Genomic DNA, 23,866 nt, shown 5'->3' on the forward strand with positions numbered 1-23,866 from the left:
GAGGTGGGTTTAATTACTCACTTAGCACTCAGAGCTGAGAGGAAGGGCAGCCAGCCCGGGCCACATCGTGTCCTCAGCTGTTAGATTCACCCAGGCAGCTGTTTAAACTGATTTCACTGATCTCATGACTACATGGTCAGTCACGTCCCTTTAACTGACAGGGAGATTTGTGTGTGCTTTTTTGTAACATCTTACGTGCACTTACATTCTTTTCTTTTCATCAGCTATTTCATAATGAAAACATTTCTTCACATAGAAAAGTGGACCAAGGGAGGGGAGGTGGGGAGGGCCTCACTGGGCCCCCAGCATAACCATATCAGTGGGCAGGGTGTTCTGGGGGCACCCGTTCCACTGGAAACCACATGGTGTCTCCTTCCAGGCTGAACACAAAGTGGGGGGCCCAGTTTATAACTAGCCAGGGGTGCACTGCTCAGACCAGGCTCAGCTCCACAGGGCGGCCTGCGCTTCCTGCCACCTGCCCACCATTTGGCAGGGGCAGACAGAGCAGTGACGGCAAGGGGTCAAAATAGGACCACCTGTCCCTTTACTGGCCACAGTCATCAGACCCGGAGACACTAAACAGGACTTTAACTCCTCTGAGCATTGGTTTCCACCTCCGTGAAACGAGTTGACAACATCACCAGCCTCCCAGGATCTCTGTGGGGACTAAGAAGATGCCGCAAGGCACCAAGACCAAGCCAGCAGCACTCATCATCAGCACTCATCATCAGCCCTCGGGGAGAGAGGAGGCTGCATGCTTGTTTCCAGTCCAACGCCCAGCATTTTACAATGGAGGAAAGGCCATGGGGAGAGGCTGCTCTGGGGGGCAACAGTTGGGCAGGGTGTGGCGCCCTGAGGACAGACCAGTTTATTCCTTACTTCATGGTGACAGAAAACAGGCCAAGGCCTAGAGAGCCAGCTCTCCCAAAGCACCCCAACGGGAGTGTCCTCAACCGCAGGCAGCAGACAGCCAGGCAGAGCCAGGCAGGGGGCTCCCAGTCATAGGTCAGCAAGTCAGCAAGGGCAGCCTGGGAAGGAAATGCCTTCTCTAGAAGGTGACAACATTGTTAATGAGCTCGTGTTAACGTCAGTCATCTCAGGAGTCTGAAAGTGCTCTGCGGCAGGTGGGAGGGGTTATGTATGCTGAGTTCACTCAGGAGTGTGCCCTGCAGCGCTGCGTTCTGTCCTGTTAGATGTCCCACACAAACACACAGATCCCCCTGCAGAGAGCCTGGAGATCAGCCCCTCAGGGCACAGCACAGGCATTCCACGGACTGTCCCACCAAACCCCTAGCATACAGACACCTGGTCCTGTCCACATGCGATGTCGCGGGTGCTGAGGGGGGCAAGACCCACAGATGCTGGCCACCATGGGCCACAGAGATAGGTCCTGCAGGCAGCTGGTTCCATACCGTAGCTCAATGTTTGCAAGGCTGAGGGAAGGGCCTAATTCACCCACCCCAGCCTGGCCAGCTCTGATGGGCAAAGGGGCTGCCCAGAGAATGCTGAGAGGATCACCCCAACTAAGGCCAGGACCATACCGGCCTCCACACCCAGAAGGGCACAGTAGGGCTTTTGCTTTAGAATGAAGAGCTGATGAACTGCACTAACACTAACAGAGCAGCATTAACCTGGAGCTTAGCCTGCAGTAATCAGATTCACATGGATAATCCAGGAAAGAACAAGCAGAGAGGGCTCTGAGCAGCCCTGCTTCCCTTTCACATCCATGAATGCAAACAAGTATTTGCAGGAGGGCTAGCCCATTTCAGGCACTGCAGGGAGAACACAAGTGTGACAGAGGGGAAAGACCAGCACGGACTGAAAACTGAATGGATGAGAATCCTGTCCTGGAGGTGCCAGATAAGTACACATTTAAGACCCCATAAAGGAGAGAGAAGGCAGTGCCAGAGGTGGCGGTGATGGGCACCTGGGAGAAGAAGAGCTCATCTCCAGCTCTAGAAACCCCAGCCACTTTGTGGATCCATCGGGGCAGCTCTTGGGATAGGCCACGACGGCTGGAAAGCATCTGATACGAAGTGGGCACCTGTGGCAGAGATGGGGTAGAAGGAGCAAATTCCTCCAGGGGACAGAATCTGGGCAGAGAAATCTGGCACACTGTGTGTGGTGGGTGGGGCAGCCAGGAGTGGCACATGCCATGCTCACAGGATGCATGAGAAAGAGGCTCAAGCCAGGGCTCATGGAGCCCAAATGCCAGGTGATGAATTCATGACTATGAAAGGTGTCCTTCAGAAGTTTCTGCATAGGGGAGTGACACAATCCCAATTGTTTTTAACCAGGTTTAGTGGTAGCAGCAGCAAGATTAATGGAAGGGGAACACTGGGCAGTGAACGAGATAGGTGGAAATGTCAGGCCTAAGAGCAGACAGCTGCTGGCCTGGACCTCATCTGTTAGTGGCATCAGGAGTGGCTCCAGCGGGCTCCAGGAACCCAGGCTGCACTTCCCAGACATCAGGTCGGAGGTCGAAATCAGCAGTGGGGGAAGTATTTATACCAAAGAAATCAGCAAACACTGCTGACCGAGCTTTTACCTGGAAAGTCTCTGTTAAACATTCACCAGCATCCCCCCTGATATTCTTCCTCTAGAAGCCTCAGATTCCCCAGCTGGAGAATGGGGGTGGAAATGGCACATAATGCAGAGTTCTGGGGAGATCAAGTAAGGTAAGCATGCAAAATGCTTAATACCGTGCCTGGAACACCTCACATGCTCAACGCGTGCCAGCTTTTACTAGTATATTACATTATTACTATTGGGGCAGTCAACGGAGGCCAGGAGGGCATCCATTCAGGATGTGAGGAGAAGGAAGACAAAGCCAACAGAATCAGGTACCCTGAAGATGAGGAAGTAAATGATGCTGAGACAGCAACAGGGAATGTGCAAGGACCAGCACGTATACGTCCAGGCCTGGCAAGCACACGTACAACAGACATTCACTGCCCAGCGCCTGATGCTCACCTCAGCCAACCCCCTCCACATATGGAGCTCCAAGAGTAAGAACCAGCTGGGTAACAACGGGTCCTGGTTCCTCAAGGATGCTTTCAGCTCTTCCTTCTCGGGTGTTTCTCAGTTCTTTCGAAGGTTATGAGAATCAGTGAATGACATTAAAGAGACTGTCTTCTAAGGACTCCCATTGTGTAGGACAATTCAGTAGCCTAGTAACTTTCTCTCTCCCTACCTTACCCCTTTCTTTTAAGAAAATGATAATCTCACTTCCTTTATAAAAGACTTTTGGCCGGGCGCGGTGGCTCAAGCCTGTAATCCCAGCACTTTGGGAGGCCGAGGCGGGTGGATCACGAGGTCAGGAGATCAAGACTATCCTGGCTAACATGGTGAAACCCCGTCTCTACTAAAAATACAAAAAACTAGCCGGGCGTGGTGGCGGGCGCCTGTAGTCTCAGCTACTTGGGAGGCTGAGGCGGGAGAATGGCGTGAACCCGGGAGGCGGAGCTTGCAGTGAGCTGAGATCAGGCCACTGCACTCCAGCCTGGGAGACACAGCGAGACTCCGTCTCAAAAAAAAAAAAAAAAAAAAAAGACTTTTAAAATATTCAATGTGGGCCCAATTCTTCCCATATCATTCTCCCTGGAGGTGTGCTGGTAGAGGAGAGGAGATGATAGGGGAGGGGCAGGGAGAGGCAACCACCTCGATGTATCCTCTGTCCATTCCTGTGGTGTAAATACTCCTGCCATGCTTCATTCTAAGCTAGCTGGGTAATTCCACTGAAGATGGAGTGGGGATGTGTGAGTGATCTTACTCAATTCCTCACTGAAATGTTCTCTATTTACAGGTGTGGAAATGATGTCCTTGATATCTAATTGACCTGTCCAAGGTCATCTGGTTAGTCAGCAGAAGCCACATATGGCCAGGAACAGTGCTGTAGGCCAGGGCCCACAGCTCCTCCCCACTTCCACACACATGCCATGGATAGGCAACCTATCTCAGAGACAGGCCCTTCTCACTCCAAATAGCATCAACAGCCTCCAAGAGGCCACTCCTCCTAATCACTCTCCATTTCATCTTCCCACTTTCTCCACCAAATTAACTTCGTTACCACTTCTGAAACCCAAGCTATTAAAAACCCATCATCACCATGGTTTCTTGCCACTCAAGCACCTAGAATGCTCCCTATTTCTATGGAACTCCGAATCAGTCCCCTCCAACCACTACACACTATGGTGCCCTCCACCCACCCGCCACCACTCATCCTTTCTGCAGAGGCAGAGCGTATTACAGTTGAAGGACCATGGGAAAGGACTTGGAGGCAGGGAGCCTGGCTCAAATCCTAGCTCTGCCCTACAGACAGGGTACTCTGGGCAGTCAGTGAGCCCTGTCCCCTCAGTGTCTTCATGTGTAAAAAGAGGGACAATGACAGGGACCCAGCGCTGTCCTGAGGAGCACCCCGCACTTGCTCCTAGCAGCTCACAAGCAGAAGCCTGAGCCTATCAGGAGACTCTGGGAAGAGGACATAGTCTGAGGCACCAAAAAAAAGGAAGTATGTCTGCTCAGGTCAATCCTAAAACCTATTGAGACAATGTGTCTCATTCTGAAATAATGTCAATATGCCACATACATGACGTTTACACTACACAGAAACACGAGCGATCTTACTCAATTTCTTACAGATGAGGAAATAATGTCCTTGGTATCCAACAGACCTATCCAAGGTCATCTGGTTAGTCAGTTGAGGCCACATCTGCCCAGGATCAGTGCTCTAGGCCAGGGCCCACGGCTCCCCCCCACTCCCACACACACGTCAGTCACCTGGGGCTCTGCCAAAGGGCAGCTTCACTAGCTGAGCACAGGGCATCCACTTCCCTTTTAAACATGGGGACAGATGTGTCCTCTAACCTCTGAGGCTTCCATCTGGAAGTGCCTCACGAGTCAGTGGCTCGAGTTTAGAATGCCGTACCTCCTGGATGCCCCAACCTTTTTCTCCCCTCATTTCTATCTCAGAGAGATTAGCTGTCCTGTACAAATTGGATCTGAAAATGATAATAAAATGTAATATAAAACAAGACGAAATCAAATCAGTCTGCACGGGGATGAGCTGTGGGAAACGGGGCTGCTCAAGCCATCTCCCGTGAGCAGAAGCCGACCACAGACGAAGGCTTCTGCATGAGGAACAAGCAGTCCCCCCAGCCCCTCCCGCAAGTGCAGCTCGGGAGTCAGACCCCAGGCACGCAGGCCCCAGGCCATCTGAGGAGCCTGTGTAGACCCCTGTGGGTGAAGATCAGGGCCTCACTGCCCTTGGGAAGCGAGCTCTGAGACCCAGCTTTTTAAATAACGAGTACCACTCACCTTCATTCTTATGATAAAAGTTACTCTGTTATAGAAAATTCAGAAAGTAGACATACACAAAAAGAAGCAGACAGAATCAGCCCCTCCCTCCCTCCCGTACCCCAAGATAACCAACTTTAGCCAAACAGGATGGACCCCTACTGAATTTCTTCCACCCATACTTATTTAAAAGCCAAATGGTGCTTTATGTCCACATCACTATAGTTTCTTCTGCACTGCAATTTTTAATAGTGGCATGGTACCCGATTGTCCAGATGGAACATAATCCCCCTTTAACGGCATGTTTTTTGGTCTCCAGTTGTCCACTCTTATGAATGATGCTATGAGAAACATTCTCTAGTTTAAAATGTGAACATCCTTAGTGGCTGCCTTGGGATAAACACTCAGAGATGCCACATGCTTTGGGGTCCACATCACTAGGACTTCCTTTAGAAAGTGCTGTGACTTCCAGGACCACATGCATCATATCCCAGAGAAGAGGAAACATACAAAACGTGAAACCCATTCCATCTTTTTCTATTTAAGCGTATTTTATCCCCTTTCCAAAAAAGAAACTATCTTGTCAAAGGTAAAGGGACTTGAAGTGCCTGGATAGTTACGAAACCAATGTCCCAGAGAACAGAGCAGAGGGGGAAACGGCACCTCCAACCGTCTCTGAAAGCACCCTCATCCCCTCCCAGGTCAGTCTCAGGCACCAAGTGGACTATGCCACTAGAGTGTCCTAGAATGTAAATTCCCCCACAAGAGAACCACGGCAGGCCCCCACATCCCCACACAGGGCCCAGTGCCTGGTGCATCAGAGGTGCCCAGGACATAAATATTTATAAACTGAATGATTAACGAAAGAGGGGCAGGGCAGTGGAAGAGAGGATTCATCTGTTCCATAATCAAGACCATTACTTCAAGTTTATGATTTATTACCCACCATATCTGGCAAAGGCAGCACCGTCCCCCTCCCCACTGGAGACTGACAAAATGCCTGGTACCATCTGTTAGTGGCTGAAATGCATTCCCACAAACATCCATATGTTGAAGTCCTAGTGCTCAGGACCTCAGAGGGTGACAGTTTGGAAACAGTGTCTTTAAAGAAGTCATTAAGTTAAAATGACACCATTAGGGTGGCCCTAATCCAGTATGAGTGGTGTCTTTTTTTTTTTTTTTTTTTTTTTTTGAGACGGAGTCTCGCTCTGTCACCCAGGCTGGGGTGCAGTGGCCGGATCTCAGCTCACTGCAAGCTCCGCCTCCCAGGTTTATGCCATTCTCCTGCCTCAGCCTTCCGAGTAGCTGGGACTACAGGTACCCACCACCTCGCCCGGCTAGTTTTTTGTATTTTTTAGTAGAGACGGGGTTTCACCGCATTAGCCAGGATGGTCTCGATCTCCTGACCTCGTGATCTGCCCGTCTCGGCCTCCCAAAGTGCTGGGATTACAGGCTTGAGCCACCGCGCCCGGCCAAGTGGTGTCTTTATAAGAAGGGGAGATTAGGACACAGACACACACAGAGGGGCAGCCATGTGAGGACACAGGGAGAAAACAGCTGCCTACAGGCCAATGAGAAAGCCCTCAGGTGAATCTAACCCTGCAGACACCCTGATCTCAGCCTTCCAGCCTCCAGGACCGAGGGTGATAAGTGCCCATTGCTGCAGCCACCCAGCGGTGGTGCTTTGTCTTGGCAGCCTGAGCTGACCAAGACGCCATCTGAAAGCTCTGAGATGCCTGGTGGGTGTCTGGGAAATGTTACTGCCAGGAGCAACCTTCAGCTCCTGGGATGGGCAGGTGGCCTGGAGATGCTCACCTGCCGCCCAGCACTACCCTCACTTTACCCTCTCCCAGCAGGAAGCCAGGTTGACTGTGAACAGCAGCAGCAGAGCAAGGAGTGGCATAAGGTGTGGGGCCGGAATGGCCCCTAGACACACGTGGAAACATTGCCTCCTCCTACTGAATGTATGTTAAATAAAAGGGAGGGACAGCGGGGAAAACAATCCAGTAAGTAAAACTGGTTAATGTAACTAGGAAGATTGGACAATTTGATGGGCATGCCAAAATACTGAAGGAGGAGAAACAGCAGGAGCATTGAGACACAAAATATCTGACGACTTTCAGCTCTTCCTCCACATAGTAACTTCCAATGAAGCTGAAGGAGGATGTGCTCTAAACCAGAGAGGTTTTATGTGCATCATATAACTTAATATTACAGATCTATAGATCCCACCATGAGAAAATAAGTTTATTGAGCAATTAACTTCAAATTTTATTTTCCAGCTGTTTGTATGTGTCCAGCCTCACTGAAAACGCTGGAGTTGAAAAAAAACGGGAAAGAGCATATTCCCGCCTTTGGGAAGCTTACGGCGAGATGAGGGGACATGGGTAGGCGTAAATATAAGACAGTGAGCCCTGCATTAAGTGCTGTATGTCGAGAAATGAGTATACTGGAAGCTGAACCAGACTGAGCAAAGCCACATTCGCGTGTGAGTCTTTTCTGCTTACTGGTTGGAATGAAACTGCATCTTGCCCTCCAAGAACCACATAAATGAGGTCACTCCAAAACCACCTCTATAGGCTTCCCACCAACCATGGATCCGCTGTCTCCCTGTTGGTTCCGTGAGACAATATGGAATGCATGCCCTGAGCCAGCTGGCTGGGCTCCACAAAGGAGCACTGGAGAATTGGCTGTCCCTGCTCCCACTGAGGGGCTTAGTCAGCCAAGACTCTAGCAGTGCAAAAGTAGGAACTAGATGAAGACTGAAGGGGCCCAAGGGCCTTCCTCATCACCCCATCCAGGAACATCATTATAACTACTGAGGAGCCAGGCACTGCATGCCCACCGCATGCCTGGAGCCAGCAGGCTGGGCTCTGCAGTCCCGCACTGTGTAGAATCTTCTGTCAAAAGCTGGCCAAATGGCCACTGTGTCTGCTCCCAATCCTCCAAACGCCGGTTGTACCAGTTATTATAATTGCAGAGTTTAATAAAATACTGCAGAAATCAATGAAATGTGAGCAAAAAAAGGATTTGTTACTGCTGTGAACACTGAGGTCTTTGAGAGCCTGGCACAAGGCAGACGGTAAAACTCATTAAGTTTCTGTAAGGCAGCTGGGGCAGAGTCCAGAGGATTTCTATGCTCCGATTATTCCTAAGTATCTTTAAGCCTTCGTACACTATGAGGAACCCCAAATGCGAAATTTCAATGGCTCATTGTAGATGTACATTATGTAAAAACAGGACAGGGAACCCCACACCCTGGAGAGAACTCAAAGACAGGATAGGATGGTACGTCAAAGACAGGTGGCTACTTTTAGCTATTTTCAGACACAATGGAATGCTAAAGTGAAAGGTTCAGGATTCCGCAAGTTAACTGATATTTCAGTTCAATAATCACTTATAAATTCTGATCCCTTTAAATGACAGGTTCTGCCTGGATGTGGAGCCAAATGCGTAGTAAGTGACATGCAAGCAGCAATCACCCTCCTTGTTGCCCCTGCATTAATACCAGTAACGATCACTGTCACAGCAAGTTATTCCACATCCGCTCTATTCCTGACATAATGCAACATGATTTGCTTGTACTCTCTCTCCATCCTTATAGCAGCCTGCTGAGCAAGGAACCCTTATCATCCGCACTTTGTCACTTCATCTAGTTCAAACCCAGGACCAGGCTTGGCCACCTGAGCCCATTTGCAGTGAGGGGAGTGCTAGGACACAGGCCAGGTCTGTCTTAGCTTTCACTCCACCATGAGGCACCATCGACTTTCCTACCTCCCTAGAACTCCAGAGCCAAGACTAGATAGCCCACTGCCCCAATTCCTCCCCCGTGTGCCTCTCTTCTCCCTGCCTCTCCGGTTTGTAGGAGAACTGCCCATCATAGGTTCACAGAAGGCAGCCAGAAAGTGGGCTGGGATCTGTTCTCTCAAGATAGTAAGCTCAGGGAAAGAATCATTAAGTGAAAACCTGACAATGGGGCTGTGTTACTATGGACCCTAATCAATACCTAATCAATTACAGTTGATTTTCGTTATTGGAGGTAGTCGTGTTCTATAAAGTTGCTGCAAACACTGATTTGACCAACACTGAGCTTCTGTCTCTAGGAGAAATACAGGGTTAGGGTCCTTCGAGCTCTAGTTACAGTGTTTTCACCAACCGATTCATCACATAACCTTGCCCGGGTGCAGTGACTCACACCTGTAATCTCAGCACTTTGAGAGGCCTAGGCGGGTGGATCACCTGAGGTCAGGAGTTCAAGACCAGCCTGGCCAACATGGTGAAACCCCATCTCTACTAAAAATGTAAAAATTGTCAGGAGTGGTGGTGCCTGTAATCCCGGCTACTCGGGAGGCTGGGGCATGAGAATCTCCTGAACCCGGGAGGCAGAGGTTGCAGTGAACCAAGATCATGCCACAGCACTCCGGTCTGGGTGACAAAGAGAGACCCTAAGTTAATAAATACTGTTGATTCATTAACATGAAACTCTCAGCCATTGGTGCTGTAACTCGCCCCTGAAGGAAGAATTGTCTAACACATGTGCTTTCTCCATCAGGCACAGCACAGTCTTCTTGTGCTGAGGGACACTGGACATCACATCAGCACTGCACTTGCATTTTAAACAGCAAAATCAACAACAGAAGCACAAAAATGGGGGAATTGTAGCACTAAATAGACTATGGGAAGGATGCCTGTCTGCAGTATGAGCTGAAACAAGGAAGAGCTTTACTTTGTTCAGTGTTAGATGGGAACATGCAGGTGGGCAACCCGAATTTTGAGTCTTTCTGCTCATGTCTTCAAATGATCACAAAATTGTCCTTGGTATTGATTTTGGGGTTACAAATAAATTGTGTCCAGGAGGCTAATTTGCAAGTATGGAATCCACGAATAATGAAAATCAACTGTAATTTAGTCTTTAAATTTGTAGATTTCAAATTGGTAGAAACTTGCCAGTTTCTAATTCTAATGTCCCCACTTAATACACCTGTCACTCTAACATTATTAAAAGGGCCATAATCATGGCCTAGTCCACTCATAATTTTTATCTACCTGACTCTACTTTTTTATTCCTAGGAAGCCTCATGCTGCTACAGAAAGCAAAGCCTTGGAGGAATCCTTCCTCCTGACAAGGAAGCTCCAGGGTGGCAAGTCCATGCTGCGGACGCCTTCCTCTAAAGACATGCACTTCTCTTCCAGATTTATGTTCCCTACCTGAGGACCTCTACTGATTTGGCAATGCCTTGCACTGAGAAGCTTAAAGCATTTTCTAGGCAAACACATTGAGGAATCTGGCATCGGAATATTTTCTACAGCACGTATGACAGAAGCCAACAGTCATCTGCCCAGGATGGAAAGAAGAAAGGCGTCAGAGAATGAGAGTTTCTCAGGTGGAAAGAAATCATAAATGTCAGGTCACCCAAACCCCAGAGGCTGCCGAGTTCTCAGTAACCTTATGCCCCCAGCACCCTCAACACCCCCAGGATTGCTCAAGGTGGCCCCGGGTGGCAGCCCCACCCCGGCAAGTCATCTCCTAAAATAGGCTGAACAAACTTCAGCTTGCATCAGAACCACCATGAGGGCGTATTAGGAGAGAGATTTAGGGGCCCTATCCCAGAATTTCTGATTCAACAGGTCTGAGGGGGGACAAAGAGTTTGTATTTCTAAGTTCCCAGACTTATGCTGATGCTGCTGGTCTTAGATAACACTCTGAGATCCACTGACCTAAAATATTTGTGCATCAGTGTGGTTTATACTAACAACCTTGTCACCACATGCAATGCGGGCTTCATTACTGCATCCTCTGCCATCATTTGCACTCAGTCTCCCAATCACCCTAACAATGAACACTACAACATTAACTTCCAGCCACTTAAATGGTGCCAATGATGGGGAGCTCAGGACCTCATACAAGTCCAAGCCCCTGTTTAACTCTCCTAATTTTCCAAAGTGCTTTGCTCTCTTGAATCACAATCTGTGCTCACTGAATGCCTGCACCTCGGCCCTATTTCCTTCCATGCACAAAACCTATCAAGGCTGATCTCCCTGGTGAGAGAGTTGTATGATTTTCCCAGGGGGGAAAAAAAGTAAAAATATACCTGGCTAGCGTGAAACAACCCTTTATTCAGGATGATTTCTTTAAAGGCTTTATGAAGCAAGTGTTACTGTTTTACAAAGCAGCCTGTGAACTCTGCGCCATGTGTTGACAAACTCAGTGGGTTTTCAGTGAAACATTTCATCAGGTAAGACACATTGTAGCACTGCTGAGGGGATATCACCCAGATGTCAACGGCTCAATGCCACACAGTAGACTTGTGGGAAAGTCTTAAGCCATTAGGTCATGGAAGATAACTGTGCAAGAGGGGGAAAGGACACTGGCTTGGGAAACACTGGTGTGTCATATAATAAAAACAGTGACCAGCCAGCCTGAGCTCTGTGCCTGAACACATCTTCTGAGCCCTGTACAACACCCCTGTGAAGTAGAGACACATGGATCAGGAGCCCCAGGTCCCACCACTTGGTTTCCAGTCACCAACCTGTCCCCAAATGAACTGCATCTATACACCGACACACCCCCAACTGTGCCATTTAAAGCTAACCCTAGATATCACATCACTTCATTCATAAATATCTCAGTATATATCTTTAAAAGTCAAGAACATTTTAAAACATAGAACAAATTACCAGTATTGTGAAGAATAATTCCTTAAAATATCTAATTCATGTTCAAACTTCTCTGCTATAAGTGTTTTGGGGTTGTTTGGATTTCTTCTTACAGTCTAAGTTACAGTTTGAATTGGGATCTGAATAAAGTCTTACGATGTTTATTTAATATGTCACTTCAGTTCCTTTTTTTTTTTTTTTTTTTTTTTGATAGGGAGCCTCTGTCGCCCAGGCTGGAGTGTAGTGGTACAATCTTGGCTCACTGCAACCTCCACCTCCTGGGTTCAAGCCATTCTTCTGCCTCAGCCTCCCAAGTAGCTGGGATTACAGGCGCACACCACCACGACCGGCTAATTTTTGTATTTTTAGGAGAGACAGGGTTTCACCCTGTTGGCCAGGCTGGTCTCAAACTCCTGACCTCAAATGATCCGCCCGCCTTGGCCTCCCAAAGTGCTGAGATTACAGGCGTGAGCCACAGTACCCAGGCCCAGTTCCTTTTCCTTTCTCCTCTTTTTGCAATTTTTTTGAAAAAGACGGGGGTTGTTTCTACCCAGTAGAATTCCCTCTGCCCTGGATTTCGCTGAGCCCTGCAGTGTGGCTTCACAGATGTCCTGGCCCCTGAACTTCCTGTCAGTTGCAGATGGAGCTGAGGCTGGGTCTGATTCTGATTTGATTCTGGTGAGGACTCGGCTGGGGTTAGGACTTGGCCGTGTACTTCCTGAGAGGAGGCTTACAACCCTATGACCCGTGGTCTAACTCCCCTTTTGTGATAGTGGAGGTTACAGAGGACCACAGCCTGGAACCAGACAGTCATTTATTAGGAGTTTGGAAAGGGCACTGTGTTAACCCTATCACATTTTCAAGGTTGATTAGCTGGAATTCCTCTTTCGATACAACTTTCCCTCTTCCTTTATTTGGAAACTCCGAAGAACAGTTCCCAGAGGTTAAATGGTCGACTGCTTCTCTTTATTTACCTAGGGACTGCTGTGCTGGTGATGGTGGTAATGGTGATGGTGATGATGGTGGTGGTGATGGTATAAGTAGTACTTCTGAAAGTCTGTTGTATACATTAGAAAATTACATCTGTGTCCAAAGTACAAAGCTAACAGCTATTACAACCTGGATGCAAGTACAGCCTGCCCCTGTGAAGTCCCTCATCTTCCATGACCCCAGGTTCTCTTCAAATTCCATTATTTCTGGAAAGACAGGCCACAGGGCTACCCCAGGGCCTGAGGGCCAGAGAAGACGGGATGAGGAGTGCTGGTGGTCATCATGCTGGAAAACGAAGTGTTAGTGAAGTAGAGAAAACTTTCTACTAAAGTAGAAAATACTCATGCAATTAAACATGTTTCTCCTTATTCTTTCTTTACAATTGAGCCTCCAAATAGGATAAGGTTTCCGGCAAGGACTTTTTTTTTTTTTTAATTTTTAACAAAAATTGTTTCCTAATACCCTCAGGAAAGTGCACACTTTAAACAAACCTGTTATAAATGCACCAGGAGAATGAGACAATTATCACAGCAGCTATGAGGACCAGGAGCCCATGAAGTTTCAGATTTTGAGGGCAATAGTTGCCCTGCTGCTGGCAGACTGACACTCAGACTTGGGTCCCCAGCAACACACAGCATGAGTGAAGTTTCTGCCCAAAAAGCTCAAGATGCCTTCAGAGACCTGAGGAAACCGCCATGGCACCTGCTTCTCTAAACAAGGACTATTGAGCCACAGAACACCACAAATTCATAGCCCTGCAACCCCCATATTTGAAGATAAGAAAACAGAAGGTTAGAGAACAAGGCCATGTATAACAGGAGCAGCCTGAGCCTAGGCCCTGGCTCCTGGACCAAGCCAGCTCCTTCCCACGGCACCCGCCGGCTGTCCCCCAAGTGGATGTAGGTTGGGGATGTTGTTGTGCGCGGTTTTCTAGATAGGTATCCCTTTTGCAGGTAAAATACACTCAGGTAAAATAAATAATGCTCCAGTCGAATGCCTCCCCTGACCTGGAATCTGTAATGCCTCCTTGTCACATGCCAACTTCTCTCCAACTGCAGACATTAAAAAAATAAAAATAAATTTAAAAAATCAGGCCAGGCACAGTGGCTCACGCCTGTAATCCCAGCACTTTGGGAGGCCAAGGCAGGCAGATCACAAAGTCAGGAGATCGAGACCATCCTGGTTAACATGGTGAAACCCTGTCTCTACTAAAAAAATATAGAAAAATTAGCCGGGCATGGTGGCGGGCACCTGTAGTCCCAGCTACTCAGGAGGCTGAGGCAGCAGAATGGCGGGAACCCAGGAGGCAGAGCTTGCAGTGAGCGGAGATGTGCCACTGCACTCCAGCCTGGATGACACAGCAAGACTCTGTCTCAAAAAACAAAAACAAAAAAATAATTAATTTAAAAAAAAAAAAAAAAGAAGCACTTTGGTAAGATGAGGCAGGCAGATCACTTGAGATTCAGGAGTTCAAGACCAGCCCGGTCAACACAGTGAAACCCCGTCTCTACTAAAAATACAGTAATTAGACCAGGCACGGTGGCTCACACCTGTAATCCCAGCACTTTAGGAGGCTGAGGCAGGCAGATTACCTGAGGTCAGGAGTTCAAGACCAGCCTGGCCAACATGGTGAAACCCCATCTCTACTAAAATTACAAAAATTATCCGGGTGTGGTGGCGCACGCATATAATGCCAGCTACTCGGGAGGCTGAGGCATGAGAATCACTTGAACCCAGGAGACGGAGGTTGCAGTGAACCGAGATCACATCACTGTACTCCAGCCTGGGAGACAGAGGAAGACTGTGTCTCAAAAAAAAAAAAAAAAATCAGTATTTAATGTTCCCCTTCAGTAATTACTGCTATTTCCTGAACCAATCACACATGGCCACTGCCTTCAAGGGCCCCTCCATATTTAAAATGTGTGACTACTGCTGAAAGAAATCAGAGAAAACACAAGCAAATGGGAAAACATCCCAGGCTTGTGAACTGGAAGAAATGGCCATACTATCCAAAGCAATTTATAGATTCAATGCTATTCCTATCAAACTACCAATATTATTCTTCACAGAATTAGAAAAATACATTGTAAAACTCATACGGAACCAAAAAAGAGCCAAAACAGCCAAAGCAATCCTAAGCAAGAAAGAACAAAGCCAAAGGTATCACATTATTCAACTTCAAACTACGCTACAACGCTAATGTAAGCAAAACAGTACGGTACTGGTAAAGAAACAGACACATAAACCAACTGAACAGAAGAGAAAACAGAAATAAAGCTGCACACTTACAACCATCTGATCTTCGACAAGGCCAACAAAAACAAGCAACGGGGAAAGGACACCTTATGGAATAAATAGTGCTAGGATAACTGGCTAGCCATATGCAGAAGAATGAAACTAGACCCTTACCTTTCACCATATATAAAAACTAACCCAGGATAGATTACAGATTTAAACGTAAGTCCTCAAACTATAAAAATCCTGGAAAAAAACTTAAGAAATACCCTTATCGACACCAGCCTTGGGCAAAGAATTTATGGCGAAGTCCCCAAAAGTAATTGCAACGAAAACAAAAATTGACAAGTGGGAGCTAATAACTAAAGAACTTCTGCATAACAAAATAAACTATCAGCGGAGTAAACAGATATCCTACAGAATGGATGAAAATATTCACAAACTATGCATCCAACAAAGGTTGAATATCCCACACCATAGGTTGAATATCTCACACCAGTCAGAATGGCTATTACTAAAAAGTCAAAAAACAACAGACATTGGCTAGGTTGCAGAGAAAAGGAATGCTTGTACACTGCTGGTGAAAAAGTAAATGAGTTCAGCCACTGTGGAAAGCAGTGTGGAGATTTCTCAAATAACTTAAAACAGAACTACTATTCAACCCAGCAATTCCCTTGTGGGTATATACCCAAAGAAATATAGATCATTATAGCAAAAAGACACACGCACTCATATGTTCATCACCATGCTATTCACAATAGCAAACACATAGAATCAATCTAAGTGACATTAAGCGTTGGCTGGATAAAGAAAATGTGGTACAGGCTGGGCGCAGTGGTTCATGCCTGTAATCCCAACACTTTGAACAGCCAGGGATGGCAGATTACTTGAGGTTAGGAGTTCGAGACCAGCCTGACCAACATGGTGAAACACTGTCCCTGACAAAAATATAAAAGTTAGCCAGGCATAATGGCAGGCACATGTAATCCCAGTTATTCAGAAGGCTAAGGCAGAAGAAACGCTTGAACCCGGGAGGCAGAGGTTGCAGTGAGCCGAGATCGTGCCACTGCACTTCAGCCTGGGCAACAGAGTGAAACTCTGTCTCAAAAAAAAATGTGGTGCATATACACCATGGAATACTACAAACCCATAAACAAGAATGAAATCATGTCCTTTGCAGCAACATGGATGGACACAGATGTCATAACCCTAGACAAATTAACACAGGAACAGAAAACCAAACACCACATGTTCTCACATGAGAACATGGGAGGTCAACACTGACCACATGTGAACATAAACATGCGAACAGTAAACACTGGGAAGTGCCCAAGTGAGCAGAGTGGGAGAGGGACGTGGGTTGAAAAACCGCCTATTGGGTACTATGCTCCTTACCTGGGTCCAGTACACCTGGGTAACAATCCTACACTTGTACGCTCTACATCTAAAATAAAAGCTGAAATTTTTAAACAACTTTAAAAACCTTAAAATAAATAAGTAAAACATGTGACTGCTCTAGAATCTGTGCCATAAAAGAAAAGAAATCCCACTCAACCTGATTTTTCTTGTCCGCAGCAGACGTCCAGCCATCAGACTTGGCAGCATTCATTCATTCGAAACATTGCTTACAGGTGCGTCCAGGGACCATACCACAGTATATCAGCCGAAGGTGCCTTTGGTGCGTCCACCCCTGACCCAGCCCACCTGTCACTTTAGGAGGAGAGTCCCCAGCGCAGAGAAATGCAGCAACCCTGAACCACAGATGCAGGTAATGGTCAGGGCTGGTGAGAATCCAGCGCCTGTGAGCCACACACCTGCAGCCCAGGCCTCCTAGCCGGGGTGGGTTTTTAATCATTAGCCAAGGCTTTGTGCTCCTGGGTGGATGTAAGCTGACACCGGGGTTAATATGTTCCCTGCTGTTGACCGTTCACAATTCCCTCCACCTGCAGAGGCGGGACAATAGCTTCAGGAACAGTATCCAACCCACCACTTTCAAATTCCAGCTACAAAGGGAGAGCGCCTGCTTGTGTGAGGCTCACATTGACGGGTGTTTTTTTGTTGTTGTTTTGGTTTTGGTTTTTTTTAATGTGTTGAAGGTTTTTCCCTCTTTCTCAGCAGGTCAGTGAACTGAGACCTGCGGACTCCTGGCTGTGGATGAGAAGTCTGCCTGAAGGGAAGGCCAAGGCTGCCGGGAAGCCTCCTCACTGGGGCTGAGTTCCCAGAAACCCTTTGGAAATAGCTAAAGGCCTGGATGTTATTTTAGGTGTGGGAGGAGACGGTGAAATCAAAGGAAAAGTATGGATCAAAGTTTAGCCTGTGGGGAGAGAGGGTGAGGGTGGGGGTGCCACAACCCACAGGCCTCAGTCCTGGAAGTCTGTGCCCACAGGGTCATGAAGGCCTCACCAGGCAACTGTGCAGATGCCGTGGGGAGCAGCTGGAAACAGAGGCCGGGACCAAGGGCAGGGGCCATCCTGGTAACCATCTCGCCGTCTCTGTCTCTGGGAACTGGGCTGAGCTCTGAAGGGCAGCCATCCTGGGTCCCACTCACCCATGGAGTCGTTGAGGATGGAGTGGAAGGGGGTCTTCCCTTCCAACCTGGGCTCCCAGTGACTTAGGGCCTGACCCCTGCAGGCAGCTCCAGGGCACCCGCGGGCCCTGTCAGCCTTTCCTGGAAGAGTCCTGGGGTGATGGAAACCTCACAATTCTGCCCAATTCGAATGACAGTTTATCACCAGAAGCTCCTCTTTTAAACAAGTTCCACTAACATCCTCTGCTGTTTCTCTGCCCATTCTCAAAGTCTGTTCCATCTGAGCAGGATGCAGCAGTTTGGAGAAGGGGCCTCGGCCAGCCTTTCCCAGGAGCCACCTCCCTCTCGGGTGGCCACTAGGTACCAGCTCCTCGCAGTGCGTGTCTCCACCCAGATGAGGCTGGAGCACCATGGGCCAAAAAGGAGTTCCAGAAATGCCTGAGGAACAACTAATCAATATGAAAGAAGGGAAGGGATGCATCCCATTGTATTAATTTTCTAAGGCTGCTGTAAAGTACTACAAAGTGGGAGGCTTCAAACAAGGCATGTGTTCTCTCTCTCACAGATGCAGGGGCTGGAAGTCTGAAACCAAGGCGGCAGGAGCTCTCTCCCTCTGAGAGCCCAGGGGAGGATCTGTCCCTGCCTCTTCCACCTTCTCAGGCTGCCACAATTGGTAGGGTTCCTTGGCTTCCAGACCCGTGGCTCCAGCCTCTGCCTCTGTCATCACTTGGCTTTCTCCCCGTGTCTGCGTCCTCTCCTTTTCTTACAAGAACCCAGTCATGGAAATCAGGCCCAATCTAACCCAGCATGACCTCATCTCCGTCATCATTCCAAATAAGGTCACATTCAGGGGTTTCAGGTGGACATGAATTTCGGGGGAACACAACTCAACCCCTGTATCTCCCCTACAGATGGTTCTCTGGGTCTGTGAGAAGTAGGGATGCCCTGCTTAGTGTTCCAGGTCGAATATTCTTCTCACTGCACGCTCTTTCCTTACCTGCAGGGCTAGGTGTGAGTGTCACTGGGAAAGGAGCCCACTGGCTTGCCCTTCTTCACTGGTACCCATTGTGTGTGCCCATCAAGAGAAAGGCACGTGCACAGGGAAATAGGGAGACACTTTCAAAGGGGTGAAATGCACAGAAATCTGAGAGCAGTCCAGGACTGTGACCCTAAACTTGCTCCCTGGCAGCTCCCTACACAGGCCTTACAGGTGATTCGCCTAAGCCACTCTCTAGAGGTTGGAGGCGTCTAGACCAGAAGGCGCAGGTGTGCCGTGGGAACAGGAAGCCCTAGCCCACATCTCCGCACATCTTCAGCCTGTCCTACTCCCTCTCACAGCGTAAATCCCGGACACTCCTGTTGGTCTTCACTTGTTCCAAAGCAACAGAGAACCATCCTGCAACACATCCACACCCTCTCAGGGCTGAGGTCATGGGGAGTGATGAGGCAGGACCCTGAGCCATTGCTGTTCAGGACGCAGCAGCTGGGAGATGGGGCTGCGGCTCATCCCCCAACAACGATGCACCCTCCAGAGGGGCACTGGGTGAGAAGGAGGAGGATTCACAGTGCTGGCGCCACCCCTTCCCCACCTTCTGCTGAGCGACCTCACCCGCATCCAGCCCTCCCAATCTGGGTGTGATCACCCACGCAGCCCTCCTCCCACTTGACTGCTCAGCATCCACACCCATTGTCCTCCACGGTGCCCCGCCAATGCCCGAATGCTGCGTGCACAGGCTAACTAAACACCACTCTATGATGACTGAGTGTCAAGGTAAGATCTGGGGAATGCAGTATCAGTTTTTTGTTTGTTTGTTTGTTTATTTGAGACGGAGTCTCGCTCTGTTGCCCAGGCTGGAGTGCAGTGGCGCAATCTCGGTTTACTGCAACCTCCGCCTCCCGGATTCACGCCATTCTCCTGCTTCAGCCTCCCAAGCAGCTGGGACTACAGGCGCCCGCCAACACACCCAGCTAATTTTTTGTATTTTTCGTAGAGACGGGGTTTCACCGTGATAGCCGGAATGGTCTCGATCTCCTGACCTCATGATCCGCCCGCCTCGGCCTCCCAAAGTGCTGGGATTACAGGTGTGAGCCACCGCGCCCGGCCCTGTTTGTATTTTTATTTCTGGGTCTCGCCTGACCTTTGCCAAAGCCACAGATGTTGAGTTTGGCTCTTCTGACCAAATGGAACACCTGGACGCTGATCCAACAGGATCCTTGAAACTTTTCTCTCTGCTTCCTGGAGATCAGAGAGATTAAGGAGCAAGGACATTTGTGTATCTCCATTGACCTAATATAACTCAATTTCACTGTGACTCTGGTCAAATATGTTTGCATGAAGGCTCCTGATGAGACACACAGAATCTGAAAGGGGCAGCGGTGGATCCAGACACCACGTGCATAGGTGATCTTCAGCCGAGACTCTGCTGTGGTGTACAGACCTGTGACTGTGTTTCTTAAGTTTACCGCAGTGGCGGAAACAATCTATAAGCAGGAAATAACCAGTGTCCAATCAAATACCTGGACTTACGGGCCGTGAGGACAAGAAACACATACCAGAAGAAGACTTGCGGGAAGCCTTCTGTGACAACATGCATGCAGAGACCACTGCAAGCTGGGGCCGGCAGAACAGACCCACATAGGTCACCTGGATCCACTGTCCCAGATCATGGGATGCTCAGCTCACTAAGCCCCCCACCCGGTAGTTTACATGTGGAAAGCGTGGGTGTTTTGTTTGAAATTTGCTTAATTTTTCTGTAAAATAAAATGGAGAACATTAAAGTGATTTCATTTATCTGAAGCTCCTCCTCATCCATTTGGTCAGCATTCTTTCTGAAAGAATCCAATAGCTTCATGAGACTCCATCACGGCCACTGGGGCAGAGGCAAGGATGGCAGCACATGACCTGCACAGACTTCCTGACAGTCACATCTGTCCTGTCCTTGTGTTGGCTGGTCTTGTTGCTCTGGTCACTTCCTCTGTCTGGCTTTCTGAGTTCAAGCAAAACATACTGAGCAAAGGCTCAACACACGCACACACAACACAAACAAAAAACCACACACACAATGCCACACACAACACACAAAACAGCATACACAAAACACCTTACACACAACACACACAAAGCACCTTATAAACAACACACATCACATACACAAAACACTTCACACACAACACACAAAGCACCACATACAACACATGAACATACACAGCACACACACCTCGCCCAACACACATAACACACACAAAACACCTCACAACACACACAAACCACTTCACACACAACACATACACAAAACACTTCACACAACACATAAACACAACACACACATCTCACACACTACATACACAACACACACACTGCAACACACACAAAACACCTCACACATAATACACACAACACACACAACACAGACATGTACACACACACACCTCACACACAATACACCTGAGCACCACACACAACACACACAGCACAACACACCTCACACACAACACACGACAGACACACCTCACACACAAAACAAACACCTCACACACAACACTTCACACACAGCACACACACACTGCAACATACACAAAAAACACCTCACACACATGTAACACCTCACACACAATACCACACACAAAACACACATGACACACAACACACACAAAACACTACACACATTGGAACACTCAAAGCACCTCACACTCAACACACAACACACACACCTCACACAACACACATGACAGACAACTCACAAACACACAAAAAGCACACCACACACACCTCACGTACAACACACACGCTGCATCACACAACACACAAACACAGCATACACAAAACACCTCACGCCACAGCCCACAGGCACACGCACCTTGCACACACAGCTGTGCAAAGGTGGAGTGTGAGCTCCAGCCTCAGGCTGAAATGTGAGCCCTGCGGTCACCTTGGAGGGAAGCAGCCCGCTGGCCTCAGGTTAGGTGAACCAAGAGAAGCACCGCCCTGATGACTCAGCCACTATTCTTACCCAACCCCTCTTCCGGGGCCACAGACCACAATGGCCAAGGCCAAGCAAGAACAATCACAGCGTGAGAGCAGGCAGCTGGCGCGGGCTCCGGACCTGCCCAGAGCTGGATCAGGCACTGCCCTGAACCCTCCCACACTGGAGGCGGCCACCAGAAGGCGGGGACACCGGCCTCCTTCAAGGACAGTAGCCCCGCTGTAAACAGGCGGCACTTCCCTGGGGCAGGCCAGGCCCTCCCTGGAAGCAGGCTGGCTGTGGGCTGCCCAGGAGGCCGGGGAGCGGGGCGTGGGGGGCGGGGGGAGGCGTGGAGTGGGTCCCACACATGGCTTCAGGGTGTCCTAGTGAAGGCTGCCCTGAACCTGAGGGCACCAAGATTTGCTGGTATGAATCAGTTGCTTGCAGAGGGTATGAAGGTAAACACAGGGAGGAAAAAAACAAGGACACTGCCCTTGAACTTCAATCAAAAGCTGTGGGGCCACCATTTGGACCACTGTTAGGCTGCAGCATCGTGAAAAGATCCTGCAAACCTGCACCTACCAAGGACAGACTCGCATGTGCCCTTGTTCTGACCGCGGTGGTGCCTCCAAGTCTACAAATGCGGGATCACAGGAATCATCTACTGTAAGTGTCTGTCATCGATATCCTCACCCTCAGGAAGCAGGGGACACGCTCTGGAACTCATCAGACTGGTTCTCTCCGTCAGGAGAACCAGATCAACAATGAATGGCACACAGCAAAGGCTGTGGGCACCAGAAGAACCGCGCTGCCAAGTCACCTTCACAGGACAACCAAACAGGCTCTTCCCCACACGCCACGTGTCTTCCCTGTGTCACACCAGCACGGAGGATCTAAGCATGCTATTTCATTCGATCCTGGCAGTGACCCCGAGAGGAGCTGGTGGCACCCTCATTTTACAGAAGAGGAAAGTGGAGCCTAGAAAACTGAAAGAACTCCATTCAAGGCCACACAGCTCACTAGTGTCATAGCCGGGATGGGACTCGGCCCAACTCTAGTCCATGCTCACACCTACTACTCCATTCTGTGCCTGTGTGTGCATGTGAGCACATGCGTGTACACATACATGTAGACGTACAGAGCAGCTGGACCACAGGCTGTGACTCCACTGTAAGGAGCCCGGCCACCTCTCCCAGCCTTAGGGACAGCAGTTACCTGAGCAATGGTGAAGCATTCTCTCTATGACCCAGCAGACCACAGCCCATGGAAAGGTAAGACACCAACTGTCCCTTTATAGTTCGAAAAGCCAGAGGTCCCAATGAGACTCTGCTTGCCTCCGACATCCCTCCAAAAGCCAGTGCCAATAGCTTGCCTCTGACATCCCTCCAAAATCATTCCGCTTGACCCGTGGAGAGGTGGCGCATGCCCCGATGCCTTAGTCTACACCCTTCATAATTTCCCTCATCGCACATTTTCTCTGCTGATTCTTAGTTCTTCCCACCTTCCAGAAAGGCACATGCCAATCATTGTGGTTTCCTTTTTACACTGGCTCCCAGGAAGCTCCAACCCTGTGTCCGTCCATGTAACATCCACTAAGTTGACATTCACAAAGGGAAGTTTGCCTCCCAGCTCCTTTCTCAACAACACTATGTGCCGCTTTTGAGTCCATGAATTAATCTAACCTCATATTCCACTTTTGTAAGCTGCTGCAATAAACAAACAGAAGATTCTGCTACCGGGAATAGGAAAACGAACATCACAGGTAAATAGCCACAGGTTCAATGCACCACCATCACAGAAAATGTTCCTTCTCCGTTGTGTCTTAAATGCCCCGGGGAGCCACAAAGGCACCCTATGCCTGCAGACAAAGGACCCTCACACAGTATAATGTCATTAAGGTGACAGACACCCTTACAGTCCTGTCGTGGGAAGCCAGCAGGCAAGTACCACTGGCATGGTTCATCACCGCCTTCTTTCTGCCCCACCAGGGAATTAGGCCCAAGGGATTCAAAACAATCATGCCCTCAGCCAGTGCAACTCCAGGAATTTTGACAGACCCGGCAGCTCACCTCGATAAAACATGCTGGGATGAAGCTATTCTAGAACCTCTCCAAAGGGGTCACGCCCCTCAGGTTAGCTACAGAGCAAAGGCAGGCGCTGGGGGTGGGTACAGGTGCCAGGTGAACTCCAGGTGTGGGAG

General features: G+C 48.9%; 1 protein-coding gene and 1 long non-coding RNA gene across 16 annotated transcripts in view; one reads left to right on the forward strand and one right to left on the reverse strand.

Moving 5' to 3' along the window:
• TNS3 (tensin 3) overlaps positions 1 to 23,866 on the reverse strand; it is a 309,986-nt gene that overhangs the window by 176,481 nt on the left and 109,639 nt on the right. The window contains exon 1 of one of the 15 annotated variants that reach the window (XM_050785532.1): positions 16,882 to 17,252. The exons of 13 other annotated variants lie outside the window; for them this stretch is intronic. Coding sequence is in view for 1 of the 2 variants with exons in the window: in XM_050785524.1 (XP_050641481.1) it covers positions 16,733 to 16,786 (54 nt within the window). In the remaining variant the exon portion in view is untranslated. Of the gene's footprint in view, positions 1 to 16,732; positions 17,253 to 23,866 lie in introns of those variants that run through there. One more of the 15 variants, XM_050785524.1, reaches the window with a different exon arrangement.
• Positions 19,222 to 20,242, forward strand: LOC126951450 (uncharacterized). The gene is made up of 2 exons (XR_007724481.1): positions 19,222 to 19,475; positions 19,696 to 20,242. It is a non-coding gene; the product is annotated as an uncharacterized LOC126951450 (long non-coding RNA).

Source organism: Macaca thibetana, chromosome 3, assembly GCF_024542745.1.
Source record: "Macaca thibetana thibetana isolate TM-01 chromosome 3, ASM2454274v1, whole genome shotgun sequence".
In the NCBI taxonomy this organism is placed as follows: Eukaryota; Metazoa; Chordata; class Mammalia; order Primates; family Cercopithecidae; genus Macaca; species Macaca thibetana.